The following is a 25,260-nucleotide window of genomic DNA, read 5'->3' as shown; positions in this document are numbered from 1 at the left end:
TACATTAAAAACATTTTATCATTATTCTTTTGTCGACTCCCTCTGCCCAGGAAAAAAAAAATACTCTGTACTAATGTATTCTTTGAAAACACTATTAACAAACAATTATCGTTCTTTTAGGAATTCACCAACAGCATCTTAATAGTTCAATACTTAAATGAAGTATCATATTGAATAAAAACATTATTTCAACATCTTTGATCACAGTAGACAAAATATGACTCTAATCATAGTACTAATCTTACACAAAGTGGCATAGTGCTATGTTTATGAATGCAGACATCCCTTCATAATTTTGTGTGCTTCCGTCTCTTATTTTCAAGGATCAATAATCAGAACGGTAAAAATATTGTGGAAAGGGGAAGAGGGGTTGCTAGAAGATTATGAAAATAATTCTGGCAACATTTTGGCATATCAACAGATCACGAGCAACAAATCCACCCGAATATTTACCACAACTCGTCACTCACAGTACGCAGCATGCAACACAGAAAAGATAACTCCGTTGTCAAATCCACAACACTGGATCAATGGATACTCTAAATTTATCCAAGATAGTTTTTGTTGAGCGCCAAATATATCAGTTCGCTGGTTCTTGTGCTGAAAATTTGCAAACAACACCTCAGCATCACATAAATGAAATAAACAAAAAAATGTTGCCAAAAGTAGAGATATGCATAAGTTATTGACAATTTGAGATAACTTCTCACCAGAGACATGGGTTAAACCATTTCATATAAAAGAAACTAAAATCGGACTTGAGAGGATCATTTAGTACTGTGCATGAAATTCCCCAATGGAAACTAGACCAACAAATCAAGATATATTGATGGTGCATAAAAGCATATCTAGGCGACCAACAAATGGGAAGATATTGAAGGTCACCCGACCAACAGAACTAGATACCTTTGACATAAAAAGCAAAGGGAAAAGGCGTTGCCACCAAGACAGAGAACATCAGGTCATAGATATACAACTTGAATGCTCCCATTATCTCTTAGGAGTTATTCAAATGGAAGCAAGCTTCACTTGGTGAACATACATTCAAAAGGTTTCTAAGATTGCAGGCATTTTAAGACTAAGCAATGCAATTAAGAATTTATGATCTAGGTCATCGAACTAGACAAAATAGTGACATGGTCCGAACAAAACAAGAATTATCAGAGAAGAGAATGGAAATGAGTGGGACTTGTTCATCCACTAGAATATGTTCCTTGCATGCACGAATATCCGAAAATTATTATTTGACCATTTTTTTTATAAAATGTTAAACTGAAATATTTATCCCCTAAAGTTAATGCATAATTAATAAATCTTGAGCATACTCATTTAATCATCTGTTATGCAACTTTTCCATCCTTCTACGTATTAAATATTTTATATACTTAATACGGAGTATGACAATTTGACCAAAATATGTGATATACTTAATATGCTAATTTGACCAAAATATTGAAAAAAAATATTTTTATTATTGATATGACGATTTGACTAAAAATATTACCAAAATCATCTAATATTGTCATACTCTATAATCCAATATTTTTTTCATACATAAACCGTTTATAAAATATACATGTTTTTCGGGAAAGAAGTTTTTGGCGGGAAAATTTTGCACCATGAAGTGACATATGTTATTCCTAGAGTCTGTTTTAGTATAGAGTTATAAACAAGTAGACAACTAGCTCTCTCTAGTCTAACTTAAAAAGACACTACAGCCACTCATGTCTTACATGAAAACAGCAGAAGTACGTGAAACAGGTCTCACACTCTCACATAAAAATCACAAGCAAAACCGACAGTATGATCATCACCGGATGACAGAGTTTGATTGTGCAACAAGCTTCAACCACAACCTCATAGAGTCGTAGAGACCCAAGCCACCGAAAGCAGAGTCACAATACTGGAATACTTGACTCACAGTACAAAAAGTGAGACAGGCCTAACTTAGGTGTTATTTGGTTGACATAAAATACAATGGGAAATGTAACTTCCTAGGACGTTAAAGTTTGTGGTGTTGTTTGGTTTGCAAAATTGTGGGAAGTCACACTTCCTAGGAACTTTCACTTCCCACAAAATGGAGGAAGTTGCTTACCTAGGTTCCCCTAGGTAAGTGGAACTTCCCATAGGAAGTTACTTCCCATATTCAACCAAACAATATTTCTTACTTCCTAGGAAATGTGAATACATGGGAAAATCTTATTCCTAGGAACTTTTACTTCCTATGGTCAACCAAACGTTACCTTAGTCCAGTTCAACAATTAAACCGAACAGCTATCGAATAGTAAAATGGAGTATGCTATAAATACAAACAAGGATAGACACAAACATTATTTGTGGTTGCTCCATACTTCTCATGAAATGCTAGACATGCATTGATCATTTCTTCCAGCAGCAAACTCATATGGGATGCCCTTACCAGCATGATCTTTCCTCCACGAGGAAAAGTATAATTAAATCATAGAACTAAAGATGATGAGGTAGCAGAACACTACCTTACTCAACCATTATCCACTCTCCATTAACAGCCCTTGTAAATATGCGCGGCTCTCCCATCCGGAAAGTTTCCTTCCAATATGGATGCTGAATCAAATAATCCCACTGCCTGAAGGTCACACAAAGGGACTAGAAATAAATATAGGAACATTGAACAGGAGAATAAAAAAAAACAGTAGCTATAATGAGAGCTCAGGCATGCTTAATTGATCTAGATGACCATAGAACGATTCTACAATAAACTGATAGAGTAATAGAAGGGGTCCATGTCCATCTACCTAGGAAATCAAGATGTAAATAGCCTTATAACAAACAGGTTGACCACCAGATAGATGCAAAAAACATCAAAAGCAAACTTTTGTTATTTCAGCAAGAGCAAGAAAAAAAACAGAGTGATGAAGAAAAGTGTAGAACAAAGACATTAGTTCACTTTTCTACTTCAACAGATAATCCCACCCATAGAGAGAAACTCAATCAACTCAACTACACTACAATTATGCATCTTCCATCAGCTTGAATAAACTCAAACAAAGTAACATACTAACATTTGTATCCCCTTCTCATCTACTGATCAGTGACAGCTAGAAATTGTGAAAGCACGTAGCCACATACAGATGCGAAATTTAAGAGTGCTGTTGTTGACACATGTATAGACAACTCAAACCTTCTTTGATTATGTATGAAGTCTGGTGCCTCAGCAAAAGGTGAAGTGGAACAAGTACGAAGGATTTCAGAATCAGGAAGCTTCTGTAGAAAAGATGACATATGTACCAGGTGTATGCTCCTGCACCAATCGTAATCACATCAAAAAACAGTAATAAACCTGAAAAGAAACTTTAATGTTTTTGTGACAGATTGGAAAATCAAAAGTATAGGGAAATGCAGATGAAGGAGAAGAGACTTAAGGGTGGAAATTGACAGCAATTAGTAATACGGTGAAATTAAGTCATCAGGGCCCTGTTTGGCAGTTAGATGTTAAGAGTATAGATGTTTACTATTTGCATTAGCAGTTAACTGATTAACTTATTCTTTAGCAGATTTAACAGCGGATTTGACTAGATGTTTACATAAATGTGTTTGGTAATGGTTGCAGGTTTGTTAAAAGCTTTTAACTAGTATTTTCTGTAAAATGACATTTATAAAATGACATTGGTCTTTTGTAACATTTCTTTTCTTTTTTTATTAAGATGTAAATGGTGAGTTGCTTTAAATTACAAATGTATGAAGTTAGCAAAACATGAGTAATTAAACTCATTTAATAATTCATGAAAAAGTTTAATGGAACTCGTATTTCTTACAAAATAAATAAATAACTTTTTTTGCGGGGAAAACAAAAAAAATAACTTTTTTTTTGATGGAAAATAAATAAATAATTTTTTTTTTGAGGGAAATTAAATAATAACTTCTAATTACTGTACTAGGCAAATAATATTATACTTCATAAACCTTCTTAAAAAAAGGTTCACTAAAAATGAGTACCTTACTAGTTACTACCTTCATCCAGATTCTCCTCCTTATTTCCATCACCCAACAAAAAAACACAGAAAAACCCCACCACACTCAATCTCCACCTTATTTCCATCTCCCAAAATAACCCAAGCCTATTCAATCTTCACCTTATACCCATCATGTTCTTATGATTTCATAACCAAGCATCAACTTTGATGAAATTGAGGTAGGATAAACAATTGCGTAATTGACTAGTTGAGATGATTCTTTACTTATCATCAATACTTTTTTTAGTGGGTATGATCAATTCATATCAATTGTACTTTTTTTTTCTCCTACTGTTTGTATTTCTACGCATAAACAATAACTCGTAATTTCTTAAAGAAAAGCTTTCTAATGTGTTAATGGAGGTTAGAGAGGACGGGGAATATGGGGGGAAAGTTGTCTTTTAACTTTACATGATTTCAATCCTCCATTTGAAACGCTGCTATGAGCAACGTTTTTTAATTCGAGGTTTGAGCCAAATCCGCTGTTCAAATCCTGTGCCTACCAAACACCACTATTAGAGGTTTGACGGTCCAAACGGGGCCCAGATCATACAGGGTTTACACTTTACAATCCCAGTCTTTTAAGTGACTCTACACTCTTAGTCATAAGCAAAATTAAGTAAAATTCACTCAATAATATTCTTCATGATTTTCTCTCTCCCTTATCTCCTCTGTTTATAGACTAAATGATTCCTCCTCTAACTGATTTCATTCTTCTTGTTGCTCAAGATACCTCTAACTAAATTATAAGACAATTTCTAATGTGCACTTCCCCGAAATCTGATGCATCACACATTAAAACACACAAAAGTAATCTGAAAAATAAAGTGAAGACTCTGAAGAGGATGGGGAAAAAAAAAGGTACTGAATCTACAGAAAGAGGGGAAAAAAAAGGTACTGAATTTTACTCATCTATAGGTAATCTTAGTCTTAAAGAATACTTAGGAGAGCTACTAACACATAAACTAGCTAAAAAAGGTTTTACCAAGAGCACGGGGCAATGATGAACCGGTCAGTTCGAGTGTCATATGTCTCGAGTAACTTATTTCTCCAACGGGTGTCCGAAAAGGAAGCAGAGATTCGGATTCTCCTAACCATTTCATCTGGGCATCTTGTGGTCTGATCAAATGTGGCTGGGGTGACAGTTCCAGTCCTAGTTTCTACCTGAAGTGAAACACAAATAACTTATAAGGTGAAATATCCTGTTAAGGTTTATAAAGAACTAAATTACTTTTAGCAAATTATATTGTCTTTGAAAAATTCCATCGAGCATGAAAAATAAACCTCAACCTCAATCATTTTCTTCAGTAACTGACAAGAAAAATTATCATGAGAAAATTATGGAGAAAGATGGCACACACAAAGAAGTGAGAGAACCAAGGTCCATTATAAATGGACAACGAAATCCAACAATCCACCAACCTTCATTAACGGATTGTGTGTGCATATCTATACATATATCAGAAGTGAACACTACTAAGACTGAAGGACGAGGTAATAACAAAGAGCACCTTGATCTAAAGTCATGCCGAATGCGCACATACACGAACACTTTAATGTAAGACATTTTACAACAGGAATTAGGCATGACAAAAGGCCGCAAAATACATACTGGGTAATAATTATAAAAAAATTATAAAAAAAATTATAAAAAAAAACTTCCCAAGACACACACATGAAAGGGGAGCAAATAGAGAAAAGAAAAAGTGTCGCCAAGAAACAGTATGAAGATTCAAAATTTTAAACAACAGAGGATGAGATCCAACAAAGCGATCTATAAAGTAAAGCTATTTTGAAGTACATCCAACCTAAGTAGTGATATTGAAAGCATACAATATGGATACCATCATGCCAAAGGTAATAAATATTCTTCTGTGGTGTGGGACACAGAACACAAAAACTCATGTAGTGGTGATTGCAAAATATTTTGACTTGCAATTTGTAAAATGGAGATGCAATCATGAATCATGAATCAGATAAGCTTTTCAGTTCAAAGGCTCGTTACTCACTAGGATGCCGCTGAATATCGGGAGTGTATTCCCTGCAGTATCTTTTCTGGTATTGTGGCCAAGGACAAATAAATTTTGGATATGAAACTTCACCGCACTCTTTCCCAAAGCTTCAATGATTTTAGCACACAGGGGAAAAGAATGGTCTACTTGCTCCGGATTGCCTTCAGATCCAGTTTGTTCAGTATTCTGCATAAATGTATTTCAAAAACAAGAATTTTGAATTCTGCATTGAACTGGTTAGAGAGACAAATTAATGAAAAACAGGGTTAGAGATTACTCAGACTTTATATGAAATTTCTTCAAAACCTCCTATAAGATGCACCTGCAAATCATGCCCTTAAAACTGTCAAAATGTTCATAAAGTTAGAATACACAAAGGTAAACTAAACACTAAACTTACATCCATGTCGCTATCATGTTTACAATCGACTAATTTTGACAGCATCTGAGACAGGCCAAGGTCTACAATTTTTGGAGAATCCATGTGGGCAACTGAAGTCCTGAAGAGGGCGAAGACAAATAAGATATACGTAACCAAACAATATATGACTCAGTGAGAGTTTCAAGTTAGCTGAAACTTAATCCAATGGAACTTACATTCCATTGTCCCGGTTTCTAATTACAACGCCCACACAAGTAGTCGCTTCATCCGTGCCAATTAACTTTTGTTGAGGATAAAATAACGGAACGACACATGGATATTTTTAGTTATGCATACATTGGAAAATCATAATAGACATACTCATGTTACGTAAAGCATAATTTGTGAGCTACCCATATAATGGAATAGATGGCCATTACCAACCTTCCAGCTCCGTTTCCATAAATAAGTCTACATACTTGTAAACCAGTTCGACATTTCCTTCATATGTTAATGTGACCCACTTAGAGTCCCTCATCAATAATCGCAATTTTATCATGACACTACTGTACTGGTCCCAGTTTCTCCAGAAACCATTTAAAATGTATATTTTGGACAACAATTGCAATTGACAAGAAAAAAACCACTGGCAAAGTCACATAAAAAAAAAATTAAAAAAAAAAAGCAAAACTAAATAATTTCAAGAAGACATGTGCAAGGAAAATCATAATTATGACTCAAAATTAATTATTATCTTAACCTACATCAACAAGCAGAGGGTCGACTGTAGCATATTCTCGTTGGAACAAATAAACATGCTTGCTTTTTGTGAGTTCATCTGAAGATGCATCAGAAGTTGAATATTTCTTCTCAGGGATTGCTTTGAAAGAGAGTGAAGCAGAGACAAGTTTAGGGTGCTCCATCAGAGCAACAAGATCACAGTTTCCCTATCAAAAAGATTAAATTCATTCAAGAACATAATGAGAAAGAGATATACCTCATAGTATAGCAATTAAAACTTTAACCTCCTTTTCACTAGAAAGATAACAATATTTGGGAAAAGGTAAAACACAAATAAGAGGATGAGAAATTGTTTTTCCTAAACACATAAAAGGAAAAACACACATAACGAAGTTACTCACTTGGTGCGGAATTAATAGGCACGTTGAATCGTTGATAGTGTAATTTGATCTAGTAATATGGTGACTACTTCCTCCATGTTTTTTTTATAATTGCACCATTTGAGGTTTCACACTTGCCAATGCACATGATTAACCAATAATATCTCTAATTATACATTAGTAAAACAATTAAAAAGTTGATATTTTGAAAGTATAGATTGAAACGAAACTAACAAGACCCCAAATGACTATAGTTTTTCTTACATATAAATTACAATAGATGTAAGAATGTGTGAATACCGAATAGTGTCAAAATCCAAAATGATACAATTATAAATAAGTAGAGGAAGTATATTGAATCGTTAATAAAAAAATTACGTGTTTCAAATTAATGGGGTTTACTATAATACTTAACAAGCTTAATTAGCAATTAATGACAGGGGTTTCCTTGAATTTGAGCCTATTTTCCTTCATACAAACAAAAAAAGGAAAGTGGTTTTAAAGGTGAATGATTTTCGATACAACCAAATAAAGGAAAACTATTTTCAAGTTGAGTTTTGAAGGTAAACAGTTCGTTTCCAAGGTTTTCGGTCAAAACGAACGGAAATTTTGTCTTTCATTTTGTCACTCCAAACACTAACTTCTGAACATGAAACATCTTGTATTGTGCATTTGCGACACATGCATCATGGCAATATTTTTCCATAAAGTACCTGGTAGGAGGAATTGCTCTCAAACGGAACCCCGGCAACAAATATCATAATTGCTGAACAGCTGGCTGATTGGCGCAGAACTCAAATAAAGGTAGTCTTAGAAGTGAACTGAAGGTTTCCGGCTATTCTGCAAAGAGAACGCAGGAGGTGCTTCAGCACTGCCTAGTCCCTGCAAAATTACAAATAATGTTGCAAAACTTAATTCAAACACAGATCTGAGCCAATGATGCAGTCTAATGAGAGATCTTACAACGCTAAGTAGGTAAAAATGTTAAGGTTTTGGTTTGGTTAGTAAACTGAAAACTGTACCAGGTTGATGGGAAACCTGGTATTGACCCCGTACTTTAACAGCTTTTACCATAACCAGGTTTCTGGGACATTGTTTATGATTCTTACCATGGTTTCAGTTTGACTCCACAGTCTACCAGGCTTCTAGAGTCCAGACCCATAGTTTTCACTTTTCAGGATATAGTAACCTCACATTATATGTTTAAACTATCCTCGGTACAATGGCAAATCTAGGAATTTGGGTGTCAATGAGAAATTACTTATCACAAAATCCAAAGCAAAAATTCAATTAAGCTTCCAATAAAACCCAATTCTAAGAGGTGAGATTACATGATATTTAAGTAACATTTTATGATTGAACCTGATGAGTTATCATTAAGAAGCAACTAGCTTCAATGCTAAGTAGAGTTATGAGTAATGATATTTCTTTCTTGTTGAATCAGGAACTGGGAATGTCCTAACAGGCTAAAAATGATCTCAAGCCAATTCCTTAACATAAGGTTTTGCTGACCTATACTCGACTACTCGTAATAGATCTCATTTCAAGAGCTAAAATTTGCTGCCGAAGACAATTAAAAAATACGGCAAGATCTGGCAACTCATCAACATTTCTGACTTCAGCTTGCACTAAACTTCAGAGCGTCCCATGTCAACAAGCGAAAATCCCAATAATCATTCATGCCATTCTCATTCCTTTCCATCACCTTCTTTCAAATATACTTTCTTCGAATACCTAAACTAAAAACTCGATATACAATTGAACCCTGTCGCTAATCCGTGCATAGCTCCTATAGGTTACTGGGTATAATTAAAGTAGTCCATCTAACATGCATTTCATTTTTATCATTGTTGTAGACATCGGAGTTGATAACATGGCATACAGCTTAAGTCGGTTGAACTACAGCATCACTAGCCAGCAATCGCGTAAACCAGTCCTTAACCAGTCAAATTTGGGTAAATTCAGGAATTTTACTCATTCATAGTTAATCAATCAAAACTATTGAAAACAATCTAATCATAAATATCCCTAATTTTAATCAATTAAGAGTAATGTAGTTTCTAATAAATGGCGAATAAGAGAATCAATGTTACCGATTGTGGAAATAGATGAGGTAAAGGTAACCGTCGCGCTGTTTTTCCCTATTGTACGGATACCGGAGTGTCAACAGGGTTCCGGCAATTGAGACGGCTGCAGCAGTAGCACGACGCCTTGGTCAACTGTAAGGGAGTAGGAGCGACACCGAAAAAGTCCAACAAAAAAAGAAAGGAACGGAATAGGAGCTTATAGATGACGGAATTCCGGCGAGAACGGAGAATGTAGCAGTGGCCCGACACCTTAGCCAACGACTCAACGGTGAGGTTCAAGAGGAGTACCGGGATGAGCGATTTCCTTCTATATTGGGTAAAGAACGTCAAGTTCCCAAAATGCGTCATTTTTTAACTTAATTTTCACCATACCGTCCACGTCAGCATTAAAATCGGTCTTTTTTTTTTTCAACCAAGCGACACTAAACCGCTATCTCAGGTAGCGGTTGACTTAAGTAAACCGCTATCTGAGATAGCGGGCAGTGGCCCGACACCTTAGCCAACGACTCAACGGTGAGGTTCAAGAGGAGTACCGGGATGAGCGATTTCCTTCAATATTGTGTAAAGAACGTCAAATTCCCAAAATGCGCCACTTTTTAACTTAATTCCCACCATACCGTCCACGTCAGCATTAAAACCGGTCTTTTTTTTTTTCAACCAAGCGACACTAAAGCGCTATCTCAGGTAGCGGTTGACTTAAGTAAACCGCTATCTGAGATAGCGGTTTATAATCACGTACTATTTATAAATGGTAAAAAAATAAAAAAAAAACCGCATCAGCTAGGGGTCGAACCCACGACCTTCTGTTTAGGAAACAAACGCTCTATCCACTGAGCTACAAACACTAATGTTGATAAGTTAAATTTGGAAATGTTTATAATTAATATTAATAAATGGTTAAAAAGAAATAAACACATCAGGTAGGATTCGAACCCATGACCTCCTACGTAGAAACAACCCACTCTATCCACTGAGCTACAGACACAATTGATGTCACAAGAGGTTACTTCTAAATTATATTTCTATTTAAACTGTAATTCATATTAAAAATAATTTACAATTAAGTAAACCGCCATCTGAGATAGCGGTTTTGTTTTAATGCAAACCGCTATCTGGGATAGCGGTTTATAACATTGAACCGCCATCTGAGATGGCGGTTTGCTTTAAAAGGAAACCGATATCTCATATGGCGGTTCAATGCTGAACCGGAAAAAAAAATTACTTCTCTTTCTCCCTTGCTTACGTGGACGGTATGGTGGGAAATAACTTAAAAAGTAACGTATTTAGGGAATTATTGGATCTTTATGCAATATTGAAGGAAATCGCTCGTACCGGGATAGCAAAGACGCCAAAGAATTTGGTGTTTTTAACGAAAAAAAGCGCTCTTTATTTTTTTTGTTAATTAATGACGTACGAGGACAAATTGGGTACTTCAACAAGAGACTGGAGTTTTAGGGTCTGTTTGGCTACACTAATTAAAATGAAGCTGAAACTGATAAGGTAACTGAAATTGAAACAATGACACCTGAAAGTCTGAAACTGATAAGGTACTGAACTAATAAGTTAATTAATGACATGTATTGTTTGGTAAAATTGATTATTAATTTAAGGAATTGAATTTGTAGTTAATATTTTATACTCCATATCACCAATTTTATGTAATACGTATTACTACTTTAATACTCCATTTGTCCCTTAATACTCGCACCGTTTTGACTTTTTGCACTATTCACATAATTCACGTTGACCCTATTTTATTTCTAGTATAGAAAACTTATGTTAGTATATAATATATTGTTGGTTCCATCTTAATATATATTTTCAAAATATTTATATTTATATAAGTTTTTATAATATGTAGTTAAACATATTGATGGTCAAAGTTGTGCATTGGCAAGTTGTCCAGTCAAAACGACGCGAGTATTAAGGGGCGGGGGAGTATCAATGTAATACCCCGAAATTTTTAAACTTGATTTATTAAAATTAAAAATATTTATTAGCTTGATTTCGTTTTAAATAATTACGAATTATCGAATTCCGTTAATTTAAACGTTTCTACGATTTATTTTAAACGATAAATTTATAAACGAAAATTTATTTATTTTTCGTTAACGATATTTTCATTAAGAATTATTTTAAACTAAACATTTCCATTTTTAGTAGTTTCCAAAAATAGCAACAAATTTCAGAATTTGGCCTAATCTTGTGAAATGACCAAAATGCCCTTAAGAACAAATTTTCACTTTCACTTGTTTTTTTTTTCCTGCTCTCCACGTGAACCAGAGGAAGAAGAAGATGAGTTCTTCCTTCCTTCTTCTTTTCCCTCAATCCCATCTACATTCACTTGCAAAGTTCAAATTGAACTCTTCCTTTTCTTCCTTTACAAACCCAACCACCAGAAACCCAAATTTCTCAAGCCAAAAATCAGAATTGAACATCAAACAAACCTCACTTCCCCCTGTTTCTGTAACTTCGAACCACCACCGCAAACACCTCTGCAACCACCGTCCACCACTACTGCCACCTCCACCCCACCCCATACAACCACCCCAACCACCGTCGCTCCCCAGAACTGCCGCACGCACCACCTCCTCCCCTCTCCCTCCTCTCGACACACTCCTCTGTTTCTCCCTCTTTCCCCGCCTCGCCGCACCAACAGCACACCACGCACCACCACCCCCAACCACCTTCATCCTCTCGCCGACCACACTCCGCCTCTTAAGCTCCGGCGAACCGCCCTCTCCCTTCCCGAAAACCGATCGAAAAACCCCCCACAAAACTCCCCTGCTCATCCGCCCTCTCGCGCCTTTCTCTGCCTCCCTCGCCGTTCTGCCACCACCAGTCAACCACCACCATCGCCGCCTCACCTCCGGCGTTGCGCCAAACCACCGAGCTCAGGCAGCCACCTCCATCCTCTCCTCTCCTCCTCCTCGTGCGTCCCTTCTCCCCCTCCCCTGTTTTGTTCGTGCCTTGCTCCCAGAAAACCAAAACCTATTTTGGTTTTGATTTACTTCCCTTAAAACCCACAAAGTAATTGGGCCATTTTACAATTTGGGCTTATTGGGTGAGTTGAGCCTAATTTCCAATTTTCAGATTCTAATTTATCAATATTTATGATTTATTAATTTTATAAATGCATATTTACTAATAAAATTGTGTATTATTTCTCAGGTTTTATTACCAATTTTACGAGAATAAGATTTTAGTATCAAAATGAAATTTATATATTATTTACATGAAAAATCGAGTTATGAAATATATATATATATATATATATATATATATATATATATATATATATATATATGTAATTTTGATTAAAAATTCGATTAATTATAATATTTTCTTTAAAAACTCGAAATTATATTTTATTAAACTTCATATATATATATATAATTTATAATTTATAAAATATTGATTTTAAAATTATTTACCGATTTAATACTAATTTAATGATTTACTATTTTGAAAGAAATTGGACTCGGAGCTCAGGACGAACGAACCAACGAAAATCCCTTAGCAAAGTCGCGGAATCAAGGTAACGGCTATTGCTAGTACCCGCAATTCCCTTCTAAATGTGTTTATGAAATCATGACAATATGTTTGAATTTATGAATTGAATGCTTTGTCATGTTTTATTGAATTGCGGGAAATGAAATATGATTTGATTGAATTATTTATTATAATATGATTTGATTGAATAATTTATTATATAATTTGATGGAATTATTCCTTATTTTATGATTGATTATAAAATGATATTATGATTGATCGAATTTCTTATAAAATAGTATTTATAAGAAACCATGAAAGAAATGATGCTTTATGAATTATGTTATTTCAAATAAAGTAAAAAGGCTAAAATGTAAAATTAAACGAAACATGATAAATGAAAGTGGAATACCTAGCCCGTTTGGCAGTATATGTTCACAAGTTACGATTCTCGGTCATGCATGTACCCATGGGGCATCCGCCCATTGAGCCAAGGCTCTCATGTTTTTCGGGCCAAGGCCCCATGTTTTATGGACATCGGTCCATCGTGGAAGACGTTCCACCATGTCATACTTGCCACGGCTAGCATGTGCACCCTAAATCTATAAATGAATTAAATAAAGGACTTTATAAAATGTTTTACTATATTCTATTCTCCCTGTGTTATTAAATAAAATGAATTGAAATGAATTTACGCTGCTAGGATAGTCGTTACTGAGTCTTCGGCTCACCGTTTTGTTTTCTGTTTTAGGTACTGCGGGGAACGATGGAAACGATTAGTGGCGAGGAATTTACTATAATAATGTTCACTTAGTTTATGCTTAATGTTTTAATAGTTTAATTAAAGACCTTTAGTAAATAATGTACTTTTATTTTGAGGACTATTATGTTATTTTGGGAGTTCTAATGGAATATGATTGATTGTTGCCTTGTAATTCCCAAGAGGGATTTACGGCGTGTAACGACCCGACCGAATTGGGTTAATTCCGGTGCTAAGCATGCTTTAATACTTGAATTAGAGGTCGGGGCGTTACAATCAAAGTGGACATTGTATACATTATATATATGTACTTGTATTTCTTAACTAGCTTGCATCTTAATACATGGAGTTTGCACCCAATCAGAGTCTTAGCTCCGTTTTCATCTTAAATGAGTTACCAAACAGAGTCTTAGCTCCGTTTTCATCTTATTTCTCCTTATCTGAATTGATCTGATTTGATCTAATTTGATCTAATATGATGCGAACTGATCTAATCTGATCCGAACTGATCTAATCTGAATTTTCATAATTAAGATTTAAACAATTAAACTAAAATTATTAACATTAAATTAATTATATGTAAATAAATTTTATTCAAATTTATAATAATGTTATTATAAATTACACATATTTATTTGACTTTATTCATTATTTAACTATTCCAAGTATTAGATACACTTGGACATGATCTGGATAGATCGGTTCTGATTTGGACATAATTTGGACATGTCATTTATGAGTTGGACATGATCTGGACATACCAGTTCTAATATGGACATAATGGTTTTGACCTGAATGTTAGTTGGACATACCAGTTTTGATCTGGACGTATGGTTCTGATCTGGACATGAGTTGTACAAATTGGTTTAAATTTGTACATGATTTGTATAATTTGGTTCTGATCTGGACATGATTTATACATGTATGAACATGATCTCCACATATCAGTTATGATCAAGACATGATCTAATCATACCGGTTCTGATCTTGACATATCGGTTTTGGTTTGGACATGATATGTGCAGACCGGTTCTGATCTAGAATTGATTTGTATAGATCGATTATGATCTGGACATGATTTGTACAAGTATGGACATAATCTGGACAGATCAGTTCTGATACTATCAATCCATGAGTCAATCGATCCATCCTATCAATCCACTTTCATTTGAAAAATGAGAAATATGATTTAAATAAGTTTTGAACTTGCGACTTTCATTTTCAACACTAAAGCATTATCCAATTGAGTTATAATCTTTACATGTTAATTTTGCAAAATTAATATTAATATCAATATAATATAAAATTTTATGTTGTGAATAGAATACTTGTTGTGGTCTCTAAATTGTTTTTCTTTCTAAAATACTAAAACAAAAAACGATACTGACAAGACCCAATAAATAAAATAAAAAACATTACTACTAAATAAAGATAACAATAATATATAAATGCAATAAATATCTTGACCCATAAAAATAAATAATTTTCAAAAAAGGAATTATTTTTTACCACCTAAAAAAATCAAAAAACTTATTTTTTTTTTACCACCTAAAAAACTAAAACATGTATTTTACCACCTAAAAAAATCAAAACTTGTTTTTTACCACATTAAAACGGAAAAATAGATGAAACTGTTATGTGGGTGCCACAATAACGGTAATATTTCTGATGTTTTATTTTCTTCAACGACTTCACGTGTTTAACTCTCTTTTCTCCCGTTGTTTCATTCTATTCCCTGAATTCACATAATTTTTCATCTCATTAATTCACAAAAATGACAAAAATCAATGGCAGTAAAGAGAGGAGAAGATCGCGGGGGAGTGTAAAAAGTTGGAGGAAAATTAAATGAGTGGGCCCTATATCATAGTTTCATCTATTTTCCCTTTTTTCGTGGTAAAAATTAAATTTTATTAAATATTTTTAGTGTTAAAATACAAGGTTTAATTTTTAAGTGGTAAAAAATATTTTTTCGAATTCTTTTAGCTGGTAAAAAAAAAATTACAAAGAAATAAATCGTGCTAATTTATTTCCCGAACTCCTATGGTCCGGTGGTTGCGGTCGAGTGCAAACTAAAACATGGAAGAGGGAGGGAAAGAGGAGACATTATCAATCGAGAATTCGTCAATGAAAGAAAAAGAAACCATGGAAGCTTCAAAAAATTTCAATCAACAAGACCTATTCAAAGCTCTTGAAGTAGTTGAGCGAGATTCACTGGCCATTGCCCAGAGCTACACCGCTCTATTTGCTTCTCTGCGATCAGCACTGTCCGAGGTACAATTATCAATGTGAATCATCCCCTTTTACTGGGATTTTGTTCAATTTTTCATGGTTTTTGTTTAATGTTCTTGGTTTTTTTTGGATTTTGTTATGAGGTTACCAGCACTTCAGTAGATCATATCCAATGCTTCAGTGATGCTGCCGGCAAGCTACAAGAGTCAGGTTAAGTGATTACAGTAATTGATTAATTTTTCTAGGGTTTTTTTATTTTATTTATTTGATTTGATTTTATTTTTGATTTAGGAGATCAACTGTTTAATTTATTGTTGTTGCCCAATAATGTGAATGGATGTTGTGCGATTGATTTTTTTTTTGTTAATATTGTTAGTGCAAAGGAGATTTGACATGGAAATTTTTTCAGCATAAATCAAAGAATTTCGGGCCAATATCATAAACATACAATGGTTTTTATATTTCTTGACTTTAGTTAATGGTTTTAGTCTAAAGTGTCTAACTGTCGGAACATTTTTTCTTAGCTTTTACGGCTTGTTTGGTAGCCGGTCATAAATGGTGTCAATGAGAATGATTAATCTCTATGGAAACTCAATATCCATTCATATGGTAATGCTAGTTACTCAAAATTATCTTTTCTTTCCATAAATTTTCATTATCATCCATTACCATTTGGTGAGTGGTGTTGAGTAAGAATGCAAATTTATGAAAGGAAAACACCAAGTTTGAGATAATGTTTCATTACCATGGACATTATTATGTACTTTTCTTGTCAAATAACACTCAATTTATTCTCATTACCACCATTTATTTCCGGCTACCAAATGAGTCATTAGAGCAATGCTTCTCATACATGATACATCTAGGTTTTCTTTGTAGTAATGGTTGTGACTTAATTTAGCCACCACTTCGAGATTGTTAGGCCTCTATAATGGTCTTGGGCTCCCTGGCTTAAGCACATAAGAGAGTACTTATCTTCCAAACGAATTGTACACCCAACTTTATGTCTAGGAGCTTAGAAATGTATAGAATTGCTCGAATGAGAGATAGAAAGACGCGAGACATCGGGAGGATTAAATGTGTGAAAGATGTTGATCAAAAAATTTTGGTGGGAGATAAGGAAATCAGGGATAGATGGAGGTTCTACTTTGATAACTTGTTCAACGGTGATCAATGGCGCGATATTGGGGATACAAATATCCCTCGGGATGTGGTTAACCTAGACTTTATGCGAAGAATTCAAAAGAGAGAAGTCGAAATGGCACTGTAAAAGATGGTACGTAAGAGGGCAGTGGGGCCCGACGGTATACCTATCGAAGTCTGGAGATGCTTGGGAGAGGGAGGGGTTGTATGGTTAGCAACTTTTTTCAACAAGATTTGGGCAAGTAATAGGATGCCATTAGAGTGGAGGAAAAGTACTATCATCCCCTTGTACAAGAATAAGGGTGATGTCCAGGATTGTGCCAACTATGAAACTTTGGGAGCGGATTATTGAGCAAAGATTGTTAAAATTTCGGAGAACCAGTTTGGATTTATGCCTGAGAGATCGACTATGGAGGCCATTCATCTTATATGACAACTAATGGAGAATTATCGGGATAAGAAGAAGGATTTACATATGATTTTCGTTGATTTGGAGAAGGCGTTTGATAAGGTACCAAGAGAAATTCTTTGATGGGCATTAAGTAGGAAAGGAATTCCGAGGAAGTATATTGATATCATCAAGGACATGTATGAGGGAGTTAGTACGAGTGTGAGAACTAGTGTTGGTAAGACCGATAAATTCCCCATTACGATTGGAGTGCATCAAGGTTCCGCACTTAGCCCGTTTCTTTTTGCTATAGTCATGGACGAATTGACGAGGTCAATACAAGATGGTATACCCTGGTGCATGATGTTTGCAGATGATATTGTGTTAATTGATGAAACAAAAGAAGGAGTGGAAAGTAAGTTAGAGTTATGGAGACAAACTTTGGAATCTCGGGGTTTTAGGCTGAGTAGAAACAAGACGGAATATATGGAGTGTAAGTTTAGTGGAGTCCAAGATAGAGTGACAGGGGCGATTACCTTAGATGGGAAAATCGTCCAAGGCTCTGAAATGCTCTGTTATTTAGGATCTATTATCCAAAAGGATGGAGAATTGGATGGCGATGTGGCCCATAGAATCAAAGCAGGTTGGTTGAAGTGGAAAGGTGCCACGGGGTTCCTATGTGATTCAGGCATGCCCCAAAGATTGAAGGGAAAATTTTACCGCTCGTCAATTCGACCGGCTTTGTTATACGACACAGAATGCTGGGCAGTGAAACATTGTCACGTGCACAAGATGAATGTGGTGGAGATGCGCATGTTACGTTGGATGTGTGGGCATACAAGAAAGGATCGTTTGAGGAATGAGATTATTAGGAAGAAAGTAAGGGTTGCACCGATTGAGTTTAAGATGATGGAAAATTGTTTAAGGTGGTTTGGACATGTAAGCAGCAGATCAAGTGATGCCCCGATTAGGAGGATTGAAGGGTGGCAAAGTGATAGAGTTGCAAGGGGTAGGGGAAGACCTAAGAAAACTTGGAGGAATGTGATTGACCACGATATGAGTTTTTTTGGGATTGATGACTTCATTTGACTTATACAACTTCCATTTTTCGGTTTCTTTCTATTTTATTATTATTTTTTTAATTTAATTTAATTTAATTTATTTTATTTTTTAAAATTCTTTTAATTTTTTTTAATTTTACATGCTATTTTGGAATGTACTCATTTTACTTATTCATTTATTTTAAACTTTACTTATTTTTTATTATCTCTTATATATATATATATATATATATATATATATATATATATATATATATATATATATATATATATATATATATATATATATATATATATATATATATATATATATATATATATATATATATATATATATATATATATATATATATATATATATATATATATGTTCCGGAAATATCGCACCATTTTGTTTTTTACACTATTCACACGACTTTGGCCATTTTTTTGTTATTCGTACGTAATGAAATTTTAGCTTTGTGGGGTCATTTTAGATTCGTATCGATATAAATTTTCTAAATATAATTTTTTTTTTTATTTTTACTTGCACACGATTTGAGATATTAAGAGTCAAACTAATGGTTAGAAGAGTAAAAGTCAACCATGGTGCGATATTTCTGGAACGGAGGAAGTATACATTCTTCTCTTATCTTACTTTCATTAATTCCACTTTTTCTTCCTTGTTTTTTTTCTTTTTTACTTCCTGCTCCTTTCTGGTTTGATTGGTGACAATGACGATCTCCTACGACGATTCATGTTAGCCGACCCCAAATCATTTTGGGACTAAGGCTTTGTTGTTGTTGTTGTACTTAACTTCTATCGAAAGGTCACGACCTCTCTTGTATCAGTGCAAGTTACCTCTTGAACACTAGGAAGTTTTTTTTTCTTATTGTTACACACTTGATAAACAGGTTTCCATTATAGTTTTTGAATGCTTTATCACCCTATGTAATTTTGCGTGACTGAAAATAAATTACGGTTAGCTAAGATCTTTAGAATATTTCTCTTACATATAGGAGAAGTGCCTTCCCTTCGGTGTTTCTTGGATGCTTTGGGTAAAAGAAATACACGAGGAGTTTAATCTTGAAAATCGTAGCAGCCAAATTAGTTTAAGTCTTTGTTGACTTTATTTTCCACTGCAATTATAACATCTCCTATCTTACACAGTTACACCTCTACCTTTCTGCCCTCTCTATTATCAGAAGATTCAAGGTCTATTTCTTTTTCACCTTTCACATTCCTTTCCACAGTTTGAAGGTTGAAGTTGAACCTCTGCCATCATTAGACTATCAACCTGTCTCCCAACCCCTTGGCAGGAGTTTTCCAAGGTGCCTAGGCTTCCTGCTTCTCTCAGTGGTATTGCAATTTGGCTTATTCAAGGTGTGACTTTTTTTTCTTGCTCTTGTGCTCCCACCAGTAACCACCACGGCTATCTTCAGACTGCATCTTTATTGCCCTAGCAAAACCTGCAAAAGTTATTCGCTTCTATTACTCAAGCTATTGAACCTATGTTAAAATGTAGCTATCAAAATTGGTTGGGAACTTTCTAACTTATGTTAATTACGTCTTTCTAATTGGACATTTTTAAGAAGGCGTAAACATAAAAATGCCTCCTTTTTTGTCTATCCTAATTTCATCCTCTGTATACAAGCTTAAAGAGTATTTACATTGTGATCTGGAGCAGGCTTCATCCTGTTGTATGCCAAGATTCCCTTTGCTGTATCTAGAGAATGCTCACTTGCTCAGTCTTCTAATGTTTCACTGTTCTACAAAACGGAACATTTTTCATCTGTTTTCGACTCTTCGTTGCTGTCTGTGTTGATGACATATTGATTAGAGATTAGAGTCTACAAAGATTCAGAACTCAAAACTTTTTATGTAATGGTTTTATATTAAAGACCCAGGATATTTGCATTACTTCTTGGGATAATTCATACCCTGTGCTTCTGGAATGATTTTGATTGAAGGAAGTTTGTGTTGAATCTCCATGAGTTTGGGGTGCACTGATTTGAGTCTTGTTATTGGTCTGCTAAGTTACTGCCAGATGCCTGAGACTTTCTTCCTAATCCTAGTATCCACAGGAAGCTTATTGGAAAACTTTCCTTACCCATGTTAGACAAGAATTGGCTTTGGCAGTGGAACATCTAAGTGAATTCATGCAAGGTCCTCATTTTTTTACAGCAGCTCTTCATGTCCTTAAGTATCGCAAGGTAATCCTGCGTATGGATTCCTTATAAAGTCACCTTCTCCCTTTCAATTTTAGGCTACTTGCGATATAGGCTGGGCTTCCTGCCTTCACTTCCAGAAAGTCTATTACTTTTAACTGTTTTTCTATCTTGGAGGAAGTCTCATTCTTGCTAATCCAAGCAGCAAGCAGACTATAGTATCCCAATCTTCTTCACTACTTGAACTGTTTTCTATCTTGGAGGAAGTTTCATGTGCTGCTAATCCAAGCAGCAAGCAGAGTATAGTATCCCAATCTTCTACAGAAGTTGAGGATATGTTTTTAGGAGAGTATCTCAGAGTTGGCTAAGCTGTCCAAAACACCAAATTACTTCATGAAGTTGATGTCAGCATTGCTCAAGTTTTTCTCAAACAAAATAAGTAGGAGGCTGCCTTTGATGTAACAAAAAACCCTGTCTTCAATGATCAAACAAGCACATCTATCTGAAATATAAATTTGCTGGAGAAAAAGTCTAGGCAGTAATCCTGTCTCATTTGTTTCCAACTTTCAAGAGCTCAACGACTAGCAAGATGTACTGATAAAGCCTCTTTGCAGCTCTAAACATTATTCATTTTGGGTTAACTGTTGGATAGAGAATGTTTCTCTTTTCTTACAGTAACAATCAATTGAGAGATCATTTGCAAGTTCATTACAAATTACAAGCAATTTTTTTTGGTAATGCTAATTAGATCAGTTAAGTTCTGCACATATGCCTTTGCACGCAGGGGTATTTTATGGTCTCAATGGTTAAATATTGCCGCTAGCAGTTTTTAGAAGTTCCAAAATGGCTCATGAGTAGAGTTGATGACTTGGTGTTGTACTTCATGGAATTATGTGGTAAAATATTAGAAAGGGGTATGGCTGAGGAGTTCAATAATATATTTGAGATTGTAGTATGTGGTAAAAACTGATCCATGACGAGTACAAAGTTGATGTAATACATTATGGTCAGGATGTGGTAACCTAGACCATATGCTTGAAGCTCGTTCACTTGGGGAAACTTTGCCTAGTTGTACTTCTGTTCTGCTGAAACACATTATAGGGAATCACATAAAGAGGTTTTAGCTTTTAGTTTGACCGCATATATTCCAACCATAACCGTCATTATTTGCACTTTGCAGCAATTGATGCAGCAACAAGAGGGAATCGTTTTATTCATTCATGTATTAGGTACGTGTCTTATTTCTAGGCTATTATTTTAAATATCTGAGACAAAATTTTACATGGAAATCCATGTATGTGTATCTATTGCGATTTTCTTGCTGATTTCCTTTTTGCAGATGTGAGTCTTCTTGTTTTTTGAATATTAATTCACTTCAAGATATTTGCATAAGACTTGGTTCAAATCAGGGTACTGACTGCATCACATAATGGTTATGGCCTGCTTAACAACTTTCCACACTGTGTCAAAACTCAACACTATGACATAAATGGAGTTACATATTTAAAGATAGGGATGAGATAAACAAATGATATTTGAAAGCAATCTTGATTGAGTCAATCAGCAGAGAATATCGATACAGATAAGAAGAAATTTATTGGGGGTTGTCTTTTGAGCTGTGCTACCATTGCTCGATAAGAGCTTACTGAACTGAACTGACCCTGCTTAATCTAAAATCAATGATTATATGTTTGTTAATGCTTGCGGATTTTTCTTCTTCGTCTCTTTTTCTGTTTTAAGGCAGAGTAGTCCAAGAGGAACTAAAAAGGTGAAGCAATTGACGGCGACTTCTACTTTTATTGAATTTCTTGTGGTTGATATGCCCTTTGACCTTGCTGCACACACCTTTTCTTTTATGCTTTCCCTCTTTGATTCCCGGTTGCCTTTTGATCTTGCTGTGCTCACCCCCCCTGGAGATTCGTACGATTATAATGTTTGACCTTACGCAGAAATCCTTCTTGATTGCATATGCGAAGTTTGACCTTGCTGCAATACTTCATGAATAAAATCTTGTACAATTATTTTCTAGATGTCATTTTTATATGATTTGTTTATGACACTGTAAGCTGTGATTTAATGCTTTTTTTCACAAGTCCCTTCTGGTTCTCGGCACTGCCAGAAGCCTCTGAATAGAGCGATTTTCAACTGTGGCTTCTCCATTCTGATAAAGTTATAGCAAAATTTCTTTTGCATGTTGCTTTTGTGATCTGGTCTAGTGAAGAGTTAATTATATTGATCATTGGTTCCCATCTGTTTTACAGGTTAAATGACGAGATGAAAGGCATGGAGGATTTAGCTGCTCATTTGTATCCTTATAGACATAGTGACATTCATTAATTTGTCCTGTTTTGGCTCATTTGTTGAAAGCTGTTACTAAGGGTTAAGCATCAAACTCCCGTTATATCCTTCTTTCGGTAAGAACTTCTGCATTGTGTTCTGGAGCACACAAAATGACAAGTTTTGTTCGTACTCTTTTTTGTTTTTTTTCTTTGTATTGAAGTATCTCATTCCTTGAAAACTCCTTGAAGTTGGATTCCCTTCTTTTCTCCTTTGCTTCTTTTTCCTTCCTTTATTTTGGTTTTTGTCCGTTTGGCACCCTTAATCAAACTACAGAAAAATCCTCAAGAGGAATGTAGATGCTTTGGACTCAGCAAGCAGTCGACTCCTTCGAATCACATGATCTGCCCTTTCCATCATTCTGATGGCTCATGCAGGTCACTGAAGCTGGACCATTTTGCTTTTCTGAAATTGTCAACAGCATAGGATATGATTTAGGTGATTTGGCGTCAACGTATAGTGACCATTACATTGGCCTTTGAAGGCGAGCAATGAAACTTCAACTGTCCTGTTCATGCTGTTTGCCTGTTTGATATGCTTGGCTTATTGACTTTGTATATGATCAGAAGTACCTTCTAACATATATTTTCTGCTTGACTACTTCTATATGTAATTATTAGGTTAAAATATCAATGATAATTGGAATTGCTTTATATTCCTCTTTCCTCTATGGAATGTGGTTTATTTGAACATTCTGGTTTCTTTTGCATTTTCTTATTTTTTGGCATTTGGATTGTACTTTTTTTTGTGTGTGGACTGGTACTCGGTTAGTATAATATATAGATGGAGTGATTTTTTTATTTTATTTTTTAACGAAGTATTCCTTTCGCCCCAGAGCTAAGTTAGGGTTTTGAGAATGAACATAGATTGGAGATTAGATTCTTTGAGATCCAAGCTCAATGTTGGTGCCTCATCATAAGCATGTATACATTACTGACTCTTGCCTCCCAAAAGGAGTCTTCTGAAGTAGTAGTAATACTACATTCTAAAGATACCAGCATTAACATTATATTGGCATATATCCTTTTTGTGCCAATTTTCCTTGAAATTGGAACATATTCAATGGTAGATTGATTCAGGCATACAGCCCCTCGCCCCTATCCGGCTACTCGAGTATCGTGGAGGAGATATGCATGCCTTGGCATATGCCTCAACTGGCCAGTGTATAAAGGGATAGTGTTTTTCACATGATTTGAAGCATGGACACGCTATGCATTTCCAAACTTGGCTCTATTACTCGTTACCAACTGAGTTATACGCTGGATGGCTATACAAGTATAGTTGATAGTTGAAAAACACAAGTTCATGGTTTCTGATGATAGCAGAGCAGTTGGGAGTTGGGACCTAATCTCAAGGTTAGAGCATGATACTGTTGACTACCAATCTTTTTCGGCCTTTATTTCTGGGCTACTCTGACACTCAAATGTGGGCCTTTTAGCCTCTTCACTGATTCCCATCATTTTCAGTTCATGTTTCCCATATGCGAATCGCGGCTATATTATTCAAATATTGTATTTACCATGCAAACAACTACAAGTATTTTATTGACAAATTATTATCATGCAAAATAGTCTTTTCCCTTTCAACTGTTATACCGGCCATTTTACTCAATAAAGTAAAACTTCGTTGTTGATTGATTGTCAAAATCGTAGATAGATCAAATAATTATTAGTTATGCCTATATTTCATTTTGAACTTCATAAATTTTGATACATGGTCGATATAGTAGTATATATTTTTGCAGATATATGTATGCACCAATTTATTTAGTTTTAGCTTGTACTACCTCCATTTCATTAAGTTCTTTACGCTTTGAAAAATGTGCTCAACAATTAAAACTTTGACCATAATTTGTAATTATTATATCTATCATAAATTATCATGAGATATATTTTTAGATTTTTCTCAAAATATATTTTATAAATATCAACTTTTTATAAGTTTTCCCCTACAAAATTGGATATATTAACGGTCAAACATTACATCGAAGTTCGTGCAAATAGTAAGTGTAAATATTTTTTGAAACGGTGGGGTAAAAACAAAAATTATACAAAATTATACCAAACAAATTTGTGGGCCTAAAGATAACTTTCATAAGTATCTCGCATCTACATCAATCTTTGACTTTGG

The 25,260-nt window shown here is 34.8% G+C and overlaps 2 protein-coding genes and 1 long non-coding RNA gene across 3 annotated transcripts; 2 read left to right on the top strand and 1 right to left on the bottom strand.

Annotated features, from left to right (window-relative positions):
* Positions 1-138: 138 nt before the first annotated feature.
* LOC110785492 (protein N-terminal asparagine amidohydrolase) lies at positions 139-9,891 on the bottom strand. The gene is made up of 11 exons (XM_021989939.2): positions 9,580-9,891; positions 8,200-8,368; positions 7,130-7,312; positions 6,602-6,666; positions 6,405-6,504; positions 6,288-6,326; positions 6,002-6,190; positions 4,978-5,156; positions 3,161-3,280; positions 2,496-2,605; positions 139-600 (listed from the first exon to the last, which is right to left on the bottom strand). Exons 2-10 carry the CDS (start codon positions 8,245-8,247, stop codon positions 2,497-2,499), a joined length of 1,032 nt encoding a protein of 343 aa, XP_021845631.2. The 5' UTR covers positions 8,248-8,368; positions 9,580-9,891; the 3' UTR covers positions 139-600; position 2,496.
* Positions 9,892-12,043: 2,152 nt separating this feature from the next.
* On the top strand, positions 12,044-14,133 carry LOC130466131 (uncharacterized). Its single transcript, XR_008926151.1, has 3 exons — positions 12,044-12,637; positions 13,046-13,111; positions 13,817-14,133. It is a non-coding gene; the product is annotated as an uncharacterized lncRNA (long non-coding RNA).
* Positions 14,134-15,857: 1,724 nt separating this feature from the next.
* LOC110785494 (uncharacterized) lies at positions 15,858-23,783 on the top strand. Its single transcript, XM_021989941.2, has 5 exons — positions 15,858-16,096; positions 16,198-16,264; positions 21,974-22,022; positions 23,055-23,099; positions 23,407-23,783. Exons 1-5 carry the CDS (start codon positions 15,902-15,904, stop codon positions 23,471-23,473), a joined length of 423 nt encoding a protein of 140 aa, XP_021845633.1. The 5' UTR covers positions 15,858-15,901; the 3' UTR covers positions 23,474-23,783.
* Positions 23,784-25,260: the final 1,477 nt, after the last annotated feature.

Source organism: Spinacia oleracea, chromosome 1 (genome assembly GCF_020520425.1).
Source record: "Spinacia oleracea cultivar Varoflay chromosome 1, BTI_SOV_V1, whole genome shotgun sequence".
NCBI lineage: Eukaryota > Viridiplantae > Streptophyta > Magnoliopsida > Caryophyllales > Amaranthaceae > Spinacia > Spinacia oleracea.
This window is presented reverse-complemented; position numbering and strand designations above follow the sequence as displayed.